General features: G+C 36.6%; 3 protein-coding genes across 4 annotated transcripts in view; 2 read left to right on the top strand and 1 right to left on the bottom strand.

Moving 5' to 3' along the window:
• The first annotated feature begins 1715 nt into the window (after positions 1 to 1715).
• Positions 1716 to 8259, top strand: LOC128880140 (uncharacterized). Its single transcript, XM_054129880.1, has 6 exons — positions 1716 to 2285; positions 2509 to 2622; positions 2698 to 2844; positions 3016 to 7511; positions 7597 to 7807; positions 8118 to 8259. Exons 1-6 carry the CDS (start codon positions 2202 to 2204, stop codon positions 8238 to 8240), a joined length of 5175 nt encoding a protein of 1724 aa, XP_053985855.1. The 5' UTR covers positions 1716 to 2201; the 3' UTR covers positions 8241 to 8259.
• Positions 8260 to 8640: 381 nt separating this feature from the next.
• Positions 8641 to 9321, top strand: LOC128880143 (bifunctional transcriptional activator/DNA repair enzyme Ada). The gene has a single exon (XM_054129886.1). The coding sequence runs from the start codon at positions 8641 to 8643 to the stop codon at positions 9196 to 9198; it is 558 nt and encodes a 185-aa protein (XP_053985861.1). The 3' UTR covers positions 9199 to 9321.
• A 2371-nt stretch (positions 9322 to 11692) lies between these two features.
• Positions 11693 to 15329, bottom strand: part of LOC128880141 (uncharacterized) — a 40485-nt gene continuing 36848 nt past the window's right edge. For both annotated transcript variants that reach the window (XM_054129882.1, XM_054129883.1), the window contains 11 exons: positions 14358 to 14512; positions 14081 to 14275; positions 13837 to 13949; positions 13396 to 13562; positions 13136 to 13291; positions 12972 to 13039; positions 12787 to 12867; positions 12533 to 12694; positions 12252 to 12449; positions 12072 to 12176; positions 11693 to 11979 (listed from right to left, as the gene is read on the bottom strand). In XM_054129882.1, the coding sequence (XP_053985857.1) occupies positions 11855 to 11979; positions 12072 to 12176; positions 12252 to 12449; positions 12533 to 12694; positions 12787 to 12867; positions 12972 to 13039; positions 13136 to 13291; positions 13396 to 13562; positions 13837 to 13949; positions 14081 to 14275; positions 14358 to 14512 (1525 nt within the window). In that variant the 3' untranslated portion in view covers positions 11693 to 11854. The remainder of the gene's footprint in view (positions 11980 to 12071; positions 12177 to 12251; positions 12450 to 12532; positions 12695 to 12786; positions 12868 to 12971; positions 13040 to 13135; positions 13292 to 13395; positions 13563 to 13836; positions 13950 to 14080; positions 14276 to 14357; positions 14513 to 15329) is intronic.

Consider the following 15329-nt stretch of genomic DNA (forward strand, 5'->3'; position numbering starts at 1 on the left):
TTGCAACATTGTTGAAGTTTTGAGAGGAACGATTTGCAACATTGTTGAAGTTTTGAGAGGAGCGATTTGCAACATTGTTGAGTTTGCACACTTGATAAAGTTTTAAGAGGAGCGATTTGCAACATTGTTGACTTTGCAAAATTGGCCAGAATTCCGAAATGTACCGAAAATTAGCCCCTTGAATTAGGCAACCTATACTTACAGACTTGTCGGACCGGTTGCCTGTCCGTAGTCGCAAACGTACCACCTCTTCGCATATCATGTGCTTCTGATACCAAAATCCAAAACCGGCCAGAATTTCGGCACGTACCGAAAAATGTGCCCCTTGACTCAGGCAACCCATACTTACAAATATGTCGAGCCGGTTGCCTGCCCGCAGGCGCAAACGTGCCACCTCTTCGCATATCATGTGCTCTTGATACTAAAATGCAAAATCGGCCAAAATTCCGATACGTACCGAGAAATATGTCCCTTGAATTAGGCAACCTATACTTACAGATGTGTCGGGCCGGTTGCTTGTTCGTAGGCGCAAACGGGCCACCTCTTCGCTGATCATGTTCTCATGTTCTCATGTTCTGGGTATTCAGTGGACGCATTCAACAATGTCCATTCTATTGATTTGAAGAAATGCTGATTCAATTTTTATTATATTGGTGTTGTTGCTCCGCAGAGTTGGTTCTATTTTTTGAAGCGATGGGTAGCCCGGTTTCTGAAGTTGGCTTAGCATTTTTATATGACTCTCTGTGTAGAACGGGCAGTCCCAAAGAATGTCTGAATCAATTTTATGGACCAAAAAACACTAGCGCATCTAGCGGTGAGTCTCGAACTAATTTTGGCCAGCTTATGGGTGTACAAATCGTGCAGGAAACTAACTTTTAGGCTTTTTCAGTCGCGCCATCTATGACGGAACGCCTCAAGCTTGTCGACGAATAGTTCAGAATTTCAAACGCTAGATGGCGACCATAAATGAAACTTTATATTTTCTATTTTCCTCCATACAAATAAGTAATTCCTAATTGTATTCATCCTAATTCATCGTATTATGGTTGAGTTATGCAGTAAAACTTGGTTAATGTTGACTTTTTTAATAAATAAAAATATAAAAGCAGCGACGCCATCTATGAGAGCCCGTCCCAAGTTTGTCATGGAATAGTTCAGAGGTTGAAACGCTAGATGGCGACACTGAAACAAGATTCCTAATTAATGTAAAATTCTTTATATTCACTAATTGTTTTTGCATAAATAAATTACATTATGATTCATACGATGTAGAATTTGATTTCTATGCAAAGACAATTAGAGAATATAAAGAATTTTAGATTAATTAAGAATCGTACGTCAGTATCGCCATCTAGCGTTTCAAACTCTGAACTATTCCATGACAAACTTCTGCCGTTCTCTCATAGATGGCGCCACTACCGGTGTATTTTTAATTATTTAAAAACTAAGCTTTAGCCAAGTTTAAGTACATAAATTAACAGTTACTAGTTAAAATATAATGGATGCAGTCAGAGAAAATGTATTTACATACAGTAAAATTGAAAATGCAGACTTGCATAATTTGCGCCATCTATCATCTCAAAGTTTGAACTATTTCACGACAAACTTGAGTCCTTCTCTCATAGATGGCGCCACTCAAAATGCCTAAAGGACAGTTTTCTGTACGATTACAACCCTCACAACGTGGTAAAAAGTACCATTTGTTGTCCTGTGTCTTATGTAATCCTCAGAAATAATTGCTCCTAATATTCCTAATATTACAATACAGATCTATTCTAATATTTATTAATTAGATATTTATGCATATTATTCGATTACCTGTGGAATAATTCGAATAATGCGGCCATGATCTGTTTGGGTGGTTTACAGACCACACGCGCGAATTTCAGGTGGCCACGATAACCGCAGGTTTTTCTTATCGTTCCTGCAATTGAATGGCCAGAAACGATAAACGTAAACTTTCGATTCATTTTTTTCGAATGCTTTGGAGCGTATTTGTTTACAACAGATGATTCAATTAAAATCACTGTATCGCTAAGAAATAATATCGCCGAACAACATGTGAACTGATTCGTAACTGATTTTTTACGCATCGAAGGGACATCGACGAAAGATTCTCCAAAATGCCAGCAGAGTAACAGAGAACGAGTTGACAGAGAGAACACAGTAGATCTGTAAACATTGAAGATTATTTTACGAGAATGGGTGCGGACGCTAACTGCCACTTTGAATTGGAACGTATAAATGCTCCTGATAAGATTCCCCTTGACAAACCAAACCATACAGTACGTGTAAACAATTATCAACATTTTTACAATCCAAATGAAACATGACCAATAAATCTTTTCTTTGACCTATCTTCCCTGCTTCAATTGATATTTCTTAATTCTCTGTATGAAAACACTTCCTGCATGCTTTCTGTAGTAACAGATCTTTATATCATAAGAATTCGAATCTAATCAGCACCTCCTAGAGAAAATTTAATATAAAAAAATAATTTGTTTTCAGTATACCTGTGGCAGAGCCAAAGACAATGAAATAGTATGTCCCAGCTTGACAGTATCCCGTCGTCACTGTATTTTCTTTCGTAGCAGAGATGAACTGTTCATTACGGATTTGAAGGTACCATATATTCATTGTTTTGGTGTGCAATAATATTTCAATAAATTGTTTCTGACCTGTTCATTGTTATTTTAGAGTGCCAATGGTGTATTCATAAATGGAGTTCTCCAGAGCCCTCTTCAAACAATTCTGTTACATTTGAATGACATCATAGGGATCGGCTGCTCAGAGACTGATGTTAAGGATAAGAACATGTTCGTGTTCAGATTATCCTTAGCCACGGTAAAAATCTACCTGCAGCGGTCCGAACAAACATAACTTGTCTATTTAAAATATTCATTTCTAACTTACATTGAAACCCAAAACGTTCATTAAAACAAAGTATGTTTGTTTGGGCTATATACATACTACAATATCGAATAGTTACTAAACAGTTCGTTTTATATATCACAGCAGCCGCAATTGATGGAGATTGTCAGTGCCAGTGCTCTTTCGGAAACTGTATTGAATAGTACAAACGCGCTCGAGATTTGTACATCCAATGGTAAATTGAATGGTGTAGTCAAACGTAAGAGAGAAGACAGAAATCATGACAGAAAAGTCTCACCAAATAAAATACCCAAACTACAACTCGAGTTGACAAAAGAGAAATCTTGTTTGGAGAAAAATTCAGAAGAAAGCGAGATCGAAATCATACACGTTTTGTTGAATAATAGCGTACACAACACAAGTAATGACAGTTGTGATAATATTTCAAGAAACATAGAAGTGAATAGATTAAGTGTAAGTAAACATACAGATAGCGATATGTTTGAAGTAAGCCATAGTGTACAGGATAAAAAGGAGAAAGGAAAGAGCAAGGAGACATGTAACTCGTCTGCAAATTTGGAGAATGTACAATTAGTTGTATCGAGTAATGTAAATAATAGGATTAAAGGGAAAGAGAACGTTACTAAGAATACGGAACCGACGGAGAAAAACGTATCGAAAAATGTTGAGAAATGTACGGAGAACAATCAACCGAGTAGCAAAGATACGAAGGTTTTATTAAATAGTCATACGCTTAACCGTAGCAATATCGAGTCCGAGAAAAGAACAAAAAATAATAAAATGGAAACAATAACTAATACAGAAACTACAGCGTCGAGTCACGATACTACAAAAAGTATCCCAGCAGAACCTTTATCGCCTCTACATCCGAATTTTGTGTTCAACGGCGACACCTTAATTAAACTAGAAGACGAATTGCAGTTAACTGACAACGATGAAGAAGCGATTTGGAAAGGTCAGGATACGATTTCCAGGGCGGATATATCGCCGATTAAATTGAAGAAGATAGAACAAATGCCGAAAACGAAGTTCTCGGTGGACAACGTAGTCAATTTAAGCGACAGCGAGGACGATATTTTCCCGTGTTCTCAATTGTTTGACATTGGGTTCGGTATGAACGCGTCAGTTAAGGAGGAAATCAAAGAAGAAAACGTAGAAATGGACAACGAGAGATTCAAAAGGCTCGATGACGAAGATTTGGTTATCTCAGTATCGGATGATAGCGACGAGGAAGACAGCAATTGGTTGCGCAGATTGTCTCGAAGTCAAACGTTCAACGAGGACGATGAAATTGGTGCAGCGGCCGAGGAGGCTGGTAATAAGATCAAAGAAGATATGGAAATAGAAAATCTCGATGTGGATGATCTTATTTTCGACTTGAATAAAGATTTGAACGAAGACCTTGATAAATCACAGTCGAGTTCAATTACGAAGATCGAAACAGTGAAAGCCACGAGGAAGTCTTGGCACGAAGAAGGGGTGGAAGAAGAAAGAATGCAAATTGATTCCGAGGATCATATGGCGATTGATATAGGAACACCGAACAATCAAATTCTGCCTTCGAGGCAAGAAAGTACAGAGAACCATCTAGATATCTCAGGTAGTAGCTCAACAGAAATTATTGCGAGTTCAAGTAGAAAGAAATCACTCGAGAGAAAGGTTCCTCAAATCGAAGCGCTTCGTTTGCCCTCGAGAACGCATAGGAATAGAAACAAAGTACAAGAATTACCTGAGAAAACGACGAAGAAAAGACTAACCGCTAAACAGACGAAAGAATTGAGGGAGAAATCTAAAATAGAACAGTACGAGTTGACGAAGGAACAAACGATTCGCAAAAAGCTTGAGACGTGGGCTATTTCCTTGCCTCTTAATAAAAATACGAGAAGGACATCTTTGAGTAAAGAGGAGAAGAAAGCGCTGGCGGCTGAGAGGAAAGAAAAATTGAAGAAAATTGCCATGGAGAAGAAGCAAGCGTCTTCGAAAGACGATCAAACGAAAAAGCGTACAACCACGAAGCCGAAAGCGAAAGTATCAATGAAAACACGTAGCGATCTACTCGTGGAAGACACGATTGCATCTTTGTCAGAAGTGGCAGAAAAACCGTCGACTTCGTCCAGTCGTCACTCAAGGGCGAACAAAATTTCGACAAATTCGGGGACAGCCGAGTCCGAGAGGAATAAAGATTCAACTAAAGAAATATCAACGCGTCTGGAACGCGCGTTAACGCTTACTGAGCTCAATAAACTGGGCAGAATACCAAAAAAGAGCAACAACATCGAACTTAACACATTGGACGATGTACCGCAAAAGAGCAATCCTCGAACACATAAACTATTAGGGGATGTTTCTTTGATGGCAGCGATGGAAGAAGTAGCAAAGACTAACACAAGCAAAAAAAAAGCACACGGGAAATCAAAGGCACAATCAAAACGGCCTGTTCAAAATAAGCCACCTTTGACTTCCGCATTAAGTACTCCACCGAAAGGTCAGAAAATGAAGAAACGAGTATCTTTCTCTACAGTTCTTCAGACAGTACGCGAATATCAAATCGAGGAAACGAACGTTCTAAGGAAACTCACAGGGAAAGATGCCCCCCTGCCCCCTATCAGAGCGTCCAGAAGAGTAATGGAGAACGAAAAGACGCACGAATTCCTGCTGCGCATCTTTACTTGGAATCCAGTCTGGCTGGAGGAACAAGTGCACTTGAATTCTACGCCACCCGTTGTAAGCGACAACGAGCTCCACGTAATGCTGACGCATTACAAGTCGTACGACGAATATTGCCGAATCATTTCTCCTCTTCTTCTACTAGAAACTTGGTACGGGATAACCAAAGAGTTTCAGAACATCGAGCAAGACTTTCGACGTCCCACCTTGATGTGCTCCATAGTTGAGAATTCCATTCAAACGAACATGAAATCCCCTAACGTGTATTTAACGACTTTGATGCTCGAGGTGCTAACCACGAAACAAGACATTCAGGCGCAGGCTCATCCCGCTTACGGCGACTTGGTGTTTTTCGAGTACGTTAAGAACCACGAGAGGGGACAGACTTTTCACAAAATATTCGCTTACGTCACGGATATGCACCAGACGATATTAACGCCCTGGACCCACTATAACAAGGATTTGAGGAATTACGTGAAGAATCCTTATGCTTTGTTAACGTACACTATGATAACGAAGCCTCTTGGCGAAAGTATTCCTGTGAATCGAGTCCAACGATTGAGGGCAGTCACTTATTTACGTTCCACGTTAAGGATGGTGCGCGCTCTGGAGTGCCTTCCAAATTCCCCTCTGATGCTTCCAATCTTAAGTCCAAAGATCGAAATGTACCACTTGCCCAACGTCCCTGTATCAGAGCCGTTGATGACCCAAGATAATCTGAATCAGAAACAATTGGAAGCTGTTCATAAAATAACAGACGTCATAGTACAGAAACAGGCCAAATTGTGTTTCATACAGGGCCCACCAGGCACCGGCAAGTCTAAAGTTATCGCGAATATCGTGACCCAAGTACTTTATGGAAACAATAGGTATTCGAATAACGTTGGCCCTTTGAGGATATTGGTCTGCGCGCCATCGAACGCTGCCATCGATGAAATCACTCTGAGGTTGTTGCAGATTAGATCCACCATGAAATACGTAAATCAGAAAGGATTCAAGATGGTAAGGATCGGTAGGTCTGGGGTGATGCATCCTGTCGTAAAAGACATCTCTGTAACTGAGCTGGCGAAACGAGAAGTTAAAAGAACGACAAGCAACGTGAACAATATTTCGGCGGACAGCGTGGACGAGGAAAAGGCGTTTCTCGAGTCTAAAATGAACGCTCTGAAATGCGAGATAGCGAGCACTCAAAACATGGACGAAGTTTACAGGAAGCACGTTCGAATGAAGCTGGAGGATATAACTGCAAAATATGAATTGTTGAAACACCGTAGGCCTTTGAACGAGATAAATTCGAGAGAGCTCACGAAGATACAGCGCGAAGCGGAGAGCAGAGTCCTTTCACACGCGGACATAATAACCTGCACCCTTTCTTCGTGCTATAATAATCAGATGGAATCTATTTTCGTCAACGATAAGAAGAGAATATCCGTGTGCATCGTGGATGAAGCTACTCAAAGCTGCGAAACAGAAACTTTGATACCGTTGATGTTAGGGGTGTGCACGTTGGTCTTGGTTGGCGACCCAATGCAATTGCCTGCTACCGTACTAAGCCCACAAGCGAAAAAATTGGGCCTGGATCAGTCCATTTTCTCGCGAGTCCAAAACGCTTTCGAATACTGCGAGAGCAATCCTATAATCATGCTGGACACCCAGTATCGAATGCCATACGAGATCTCCTCCTGGCCAAATAAATTCTTCTACGGTTCGAAATTGAAAACCGGCATAACGCGCAACGAGAACTTTCCATTTCACGCGTACAGAGTCCTAAATATAAATACGAGTCAGGACAATGGGAATTTTTCAAATACCGATGAAGCACAGTTCGTGGCCAACATGATCTTCTCCATGATGTCCTTTGCCAATTTAGATAAATGGGAGTGCATGACTGTTGGCATTCTCACACCGTACAACAATCAGAAATCTATAATACAAGAAAAGATTAATGGAAAGTAAGCCCTCCTTTGCCCTTTTCCTACTTAATACATGTTATTTACAGTGTACAATGTATACTAAGATCGATACTAACAATTTCAGGTTGTCTCTGTTATCGGATGGTGTAAAGAAAAAGGTGAAATTTGAAGTAAACACGGTCGACGGTTTCCAAGGACAAGAACGTGATGTTATTATTATGTCGTGCGTACGAAGCCAGAGAATTGGATTTTTGTCCGATAAACAAAGGCTTTGCGTTGCTCTGACGCGAGCGAAACACAGTCTGATACTGTGTGGTAATTTCAACGTCTTCATGGTAAGATGATACAACATTATATTTGGTTGTCCGGAAAGTCCATGCCGATTTTTGATAGGTGGCGCAGGTCTGAATATGTCGAAATGGCTGAAAACAAATAACATATATATGTACATCTCTTAAAAGGTGGAAAGGTTGTGGAACAAAATGGTAGCCATGTAATTCAATAAATATACATATAAATAAATGTATATTCCAATTCAAATGTGCCTTTGAAGTTTTCTTAAAAATTGCCACGAACTTTCTGGACAACATTATAATTATACATTAAACATAACGTATACTGTACAACAAATATTACGTTTTACAGAGAGACCAAATGTGGAATTCGTTACTGTCAGACGCGAAATCCCGCAAAATATTTTTTAATGTTAACGCTAACGCGGATCCTCAGGAAATAAAAGTACACGTTGTTAAGCGATTTAATTGTTAGCAACTACTTTGTATATTTGTAAATCATGCATTAATATTATTTTTGTATTTTCATGTCAAAAATATTAGCTATAGGCTTCTATTTTATCCTCCGTGATATTACTTTTTCACCTAATAAGTTTTTTTTAAATAACATTGTTAATTAAAAGAATACGAAAAATATCCTTGATATTATTGAAAGGATATATTCGATAAGTAGCATGAACTCATTTATTGAGTCTCGAATTGCTCAACTATTATCACCTATAGTTGCTATATCCCTAAGTAAAACTAATCTTTGTAACATGTAAATATATAGCAGACGCCATCAAAGTATTGAGGTTATGAAATAGGATCCAATCGAGCGGGTTCCCAGATTCGATCACTACGTATTATAATTTAAACAAACTTTAGATCTCAATATGGTTCGTATACGAGCTATGACATCAGAAGAATACAGAGCAAAACATGAGAGTTTCAAAATAATTTATGGTTTTCACCCCACATTCTGTGGGAATTGTTTGCTTGGCGTAACAGACTCTGATAAAACCGTAGTGTATTTAGCGTTTGTTGATAAAAGTCAGGAAGAAGCGTTGGCCGAGTTGAAGAACGATTGGCCTCTATCAGAGTTGACAAAAGACAACATGTTTGAAACAGAAGAGATTGTACGCAAAATTTTTTCGCCACGTGGACTTGTAGGCGATCACATCACGGTACTCCTGCTGGGTACAGAATTTCAAATAAAAGTTTGGAGATCCTTATTGAGTATCCCAGTAGCTACAACGGTCACTTACGAGCAAGTTGCATCGATGATAGATCATCCAAAAGCTGCACGTGCTGTTGGAAATGCAGTAATGAAAAATAAAATTGCATATTTGATACCGTGCCATCGCGTGAAGGGAAAGTCTGGTAGTAATAAGTACAAATGGGGAACAGACCGCAAAGAAAATATTTTAATGTCTGAATCCAACTATCTCTGAACCTTATCGTTTATTATTTTTTCTATATGTTTATATAGTGTATACATTTATACAATATTTCTTAAATAATTGTTCTTTATACTATGATGATAATTAAAAAATAAAGAATATATTTTGATAATATGTTGTTTTAAAAACTTTTTAAAACCCTACCCTAAATTTATAATATATCATGGATAATTAAAAATTGTTCGTTAAAAATTATTTATTCCGTTTAAAGATACGAATATACAAACTTACTTTATCGTATGACTATATAAAATAAATAACTTAATAGTACATAAAGAAGTAGCTGCTGCTTAGTTTTATACATTAAGAAGTAGATATTACACAAATGTTGAAAACGTTGTTAATTAAAAATATAAAACTCAGTATTAAAATAGCATTATACAAAAATTATTTTTGCTGAATATACAATTGCCGTGTGATGTCGATTATGTACAGTTGCGATATTTAATGCCTAAGTTTTCAAAAAATCTTCGAATAAAGAATTGACTTGATTGCGCTTTTGCATTGTAAATTGTAACTATTACAGGAACGGTATGGTGTTGGTTTGAATTTCAGCGCTTATACAACCACGATGAGACGACAATATAAATTATCCGTATATAATAAGATCACATGTTTTTTTATATTTGTATTTAGATAATAATTGATTAATTATTTCGTGTAAAAAATTATTATTTTCTAGTACTTTACATTAATCTAAAGAATACTAGATTATATATGATTAGAACCATGCTAATTATTAAATGTAAAATTTAGTTTCTGTCACTATTAAATATTGAAAAGACGTGAAATGCAAATTGATGCATACTTGTAACCTTTTTATATGTACATATGTTCAATGTACAACCTTTTCAAATACCAAACTAGTAAACTCTGTAAAATAAAAAGTCGAGTTAACACATTTGAGCCCCATAACATAACATATGGGCCAATATTGAACTGTAAAAATATTCAGTGACTGTTGAGGATTTAGTGTCTGGTTCATCTATACACAATTCAAAGTAAATGCTATCTACATTGTACATACTACTGTGTCATTCATACTATACATATACACTAAAGCAGTTTACAAATACACATGTATATACAATTGTATATAAATATAAAAACAAATCTTAAAAGTATTCTATAAAATCACCATTTCACACAATGCTTCCTTATAAAAATCTTAGTTTACTCGTAAACACGACATTTGTTTATATCGGTATAGAAAAGTTAATATTAAAGTTGTTGTATAACCTATCGTGCTTTCGAAAACTTCCCAACAAAATCACAGAGAACAACTGATATGCAGTAGTATATCTTACTATCTGCATTATTATTATCTTTGATCCTTTGTTTACGGTTTATTTTCTCGGTAAAACTTTTGCGTATTATAAAATATATTTCTTCGTGTACTAAGTTCTTTCATTTCTTCAGAATTTATTAATACATATTAATATGCATTCTGTTAGAAAATAGAGTTATTTTCATCTTTTAAATACGAATTAAAAGCAAAGTGATTTTAGTTACTTATTATAAGTAACATTTAAGGTATAAGTCGATATAGTTACTAATACACAAGATGGCCCACCACAAACAGATCACCTATCTCCTTTGCTGTTAAAGATACAAAAGAATGTTTAATTAGGTATTCTGTTTCTTGTGGACTATTCTATACAGTGTAGTTAATACAGTCAGTCTCATTGATGAATTAACAGTAATAATTACGTGTATTAAATCGTTCCATTGAATTTTGTATCTTTATCTTTCTTGTTTCGTATCTTTCGATAAATGTTTTTTATTCTCACTACCGTTGTTCCATCACTAATTAACGATAATTTTTTATTTACAAAATAAAGTACACGAGGGGTTTTCCAATTTAACATAAATTCAAAAGGTACAAAATTCAAATTAAATTTAAATTATCCCATATATTAGAATATTGCTAATTTTATTACTAAGTGAGGACTTTTTTAAACATAATATTGTAATTAAGTTTCGTGGTATACAGTGGTACCTCCCTTAAAGAGGTCGACTAATTATCTCGTAGACAAATGTTAAAAGAGAATTATTACTTGTACAATAAACAATTTCTGATGTGTAATTTTTTTTTAAATTGAAGGAGTTTTTTCTATATTGTTTTAGCTAACCAACCTCTTTAAAAGTTATAACAGCAATTATACTGCAAGCATAGAATTAATAATTCATTAAAATATCGAGGGAAGTACGAAAAATGTATTAAAATGATGCACATTAAATGTTGACTTCTTTGGATTCTCCTAGCAACCTATAGCTTTCAGTTTCCTATTACTTGTATCTTACAAGGCAGTGTTTGGTGAAAACGTCATAAGTTACAAAAGTATGCATATATACAGAGTCATTTGTTTAAAAAGCAAAATAGATCGTACATACATTAGATATTGGGGTGATTTAGCAATTTCCTGATGTATGCACCACTGTATTAACTAGACAGCGATATATATTCATTATTTGAACAAATGTTCGGTTCAAAGTCAAATTTTTATGATAAAAGATAAATTACATAGTAATTATAAGTTAATTAAGTAATCCGATTTATGTCTTCTCAGTATTTTACATAACATTGTCAGTCGCATGAAAATATTCATTTAGCTCGTTATTCTTTCGCTAATGGCAGTGTAGTTATTCAAACATGCATGTAAATACTTTTGAAAAATGTAAGTATCATTACCAGTGTCATGAAATTGTAGGATGCACTTGCGTTACTGGAGGTTAGGGATGGAATATTATTTCCTGGTATATTGTTGCCACCTGTTATCGCAATAAAATAACCATTGATGATAAATGTAAATAAAATTTTGTAAAATCTATGGTATAATATTCGAGTGTAACCATAACCGTACCTGATATTCTTGATCGAGGGGTAGTTGCAATTCTCATTATTGGATTGTGAGGTATTGGTTTCATTGGTGTAGGTGCAGGACTTGGAGAATTTCCATAACATTGACCTAAGTTAATATTATTTAAGCGTAAGTCGTGCATCAAAGTGCCCTGTAATTCACAGTTTGAGCTATGAAAATTACCTTTTTTATACAAACGCATTCCTTCTAGTTTGGGATCAATGTTTCGAATGCAATGATCCCCTGCCTCCTTTATATAGATTTCTTCGTCGTTTACAATTAGACCTACAAAGCATTCGTTGGTGCTGGTGTCGTTTCTCATGGTGTACGCGTACATAACACCCTTTTCCTCCCATTGCCCTAAGCACAAGTACGCTCGTTCTGAAACAATTTCAAAGAGATATTTTCTTCGATTCGAACTGTTACTTGTTAATTTTGATTAAAGACTGTATCAGATATGGTACCTTCGTAAAGTTCACCAGACTCACAGTCTGTAACTTTGAAATACATTATTTCTCGCGTATTGCAATTACTGCTCAGCTCAGCACACATTCCTGACAAGTCAGTTATCATTCCCATGTATTGGCCAGTGATTGGACAAGGCGATTCCACCACGCGTTCCACTCCTGATTTTATAAGAATTATTACAATAAACAGAGCAATTCAAATGAAATATGAATTTGAATTGTTACACAACCTTCTTTTGCGTTTCACTTACTTGCTTGTGTCATCCAAACAGGTTTATCTAAATTAGGATCGTCGCACAAGTACGTTTGGTAAACTGGACTCAGCACCATTCCTGTAAATCGCCATTTAAAAAATTAAATTCTCAATTTGGAAAATGGTAACTGTAATTGTAACTGTAATTGTAACTGTATCAGAAATCATGAGAGATATAAATACCTATCGTGAACTCCAGTACATTTTCGCTTCGTTGCCTCATCATTAAACACACGTAGGCCGTTTGTTCACTGAAAATGAACAAGTCACGTGACGTTACTTTTTTTTTTATATAATGTGCATCGAATATGCAAAAGCAGTAAAAATGTTATTAGTTGAAATATTACCATTGGTCTTTGGAATAAACAATGTAACGACCAGTCTCCTCGTTTGAATCCACAGTAATGAAAGTGTAACTATTGTAGCCGTTGAGATCGGTAAAGGTCATGGTGCCATTCACGATAAGGGACTGTTCCCATACGCCTTGGGCCCATTTTGGAAATCTAAATTGACAGAAATTTTCAAGTATTGTATTATATCGAATATGAACTGTATAGTTATTTATTTGTTTAATTAACTACATGTCTATGCGGTAAAATGTACTAACGTGGCCACGTGAGTCTTCACGTAATTAGGCATTTTCTTCTGATTTGGGACTTTGCTGAGGATCAGCGTCTCGTATCCACTGGTCGAGTTATCCAAATTCTCTGTACAACTGGAATCGCTGCTAAGTGCCATGTACGTCTTACCCTTTTTATTGTCGACATGGTATAGCTGTAAACAATTACATTTGTGCGAAATGAAATAAATTAATATATTATATATATATATATGAATTTGAATAAATTAATTCTTGATGAGGAGATACTAAAGAAAATAATAAGATTCATGAACTTGGCGAAATTGTAAAGATAAGTACTAGATTAAATGAAAAAGAAGTAAGTTTCAGTTGTATAGAACCAAAGTGACGTCACATAAATTGGCTCATGAATTTTTCACAAGCAGTTTGGCAGTGAATGTGTTGAAAAAGAAGTTATTTCTAACTCACCCCGCATCTATACTGTGGTCTACCTTCGCTGGCTGCATTGTTGTCCAACAGAGCAAAATAGGTGGACCCGTTTGGACCAGGCCAGTTTCCCAAACAGTTAAACGTTAGGTTTGCTGGAATATTATCAATCTTTAACGACTAGGAAGACTCAATTCTTGCTTTATGAGAGTAAGAACAAAAATTGGAAGGAACATATGTATAAAAGCGTATGAATAAAAATATACGTGTAATGTATATGGAATACCTTGAGCCTCAAAGGTGCACTGACTGAAATGCAACCTCAGAACAGACCCATCCGGGCAATTGTTGAAGGAAGACGAGAAGCTGTTGCATTCGATGACCCTGTCGGATCCATTATTGACGCTGTACTTGAAATGATACTGTCCAGTGATAGGACAGTATTCGTTTCTAATAGGAACGCTTCCAATCTCTTTGGTACCTATAATATTTTCGATAATATTTTCCGAGTGTTTCTCAATTCATTGCCCAATTAATTCCGACCAATTTTAATCCTGACTCACGATATAAGATCGACGTGGAGTTCAACGTTTCGCAAGAGGCCAAAGCGGTGGACTCCGTAGTGTAACACCTGTTCAGGTTCTCAGAGAACACTTCGATCACGTTCCTCGATCTTCTCAGCAGACGAAAGCACCTGATGCACTCCCCGTCGCTGTACCTGAAGAAAACCACGAGTCATATCGAATATTTGGTATCGTCACCGCGGTGGACAAGTACTCGTGGCAAACATTTATTTTTTTGTGAATGTTTCTCGCAAACAAAAGGAGAACATTAAATTCATAATGGTACACAATTAGTCACGAAACGCAAAAAGTGTAGCCGACTGGTGTCTGCAGTCTGGTCTATTTCCATCCCAGACACACTGCAGACGTCGGAGCATCCCCGAGGGAGCATTGAGCCAGCAGGAGTGGAGCTCTTCTCGCATCAGCTTGCAAATTTTATATTAATTCACGACCCATTTATAAACGTTTGGTAGCCAAGAAGTCTGTTTCGTTGATAATGAAATTGTTTGGAAGGATTGGAAATATGTTTGCTATAATGAATGTGATAAAATTGTTAATGCATGTACTGTCTACACGGAAATACTGTCTGAATAGGTTTAGACCTAGTGTTTTGCTGGACACTATAACGCGATAAATGTTATAAAATAAATGCGATAGAATTGTTAATGCATGTACTGTCTACACGGAAATACTGTCTGAGTAAGTTTAGACCTAGGTTTTTGATGGTCACTCACGCGAGAGGCTGCGAATAATATTTTATAATTTACAAATAAAAATTCAATTAATGGTTATTTTAAGTCGCGCGGTGGGGAATGTGGTAAAAGTGTTAATGCATGTACTGTCTACAAGGAAATACTCTCTGAGTACGTTTGGGATAATATTTGGTGGGAGCGCCGATATTGAGTAGTATTAATGTATACATGTAATACTGTCTACGTGGAAATACTGTCTGAGTATGTTTGGGCCAGTTTT

Source organism: Hylaeus volcanicus, chromosome 7 (genome assembly GCF_026283585.1).
Source record: "Hylaeus volcanicus isolate JK05 chromosome 7, UHH_iyHylVolc1.0_haploid, whole genome shotgun sequence".
In the NCBI taxonomy this organism is placed as follows: Eukaryota; Metazoa; Arthropoda; class Insecta; order Hymenoptera; family Colletidae; genus Hylaeus; species Hylaeus volcanicus.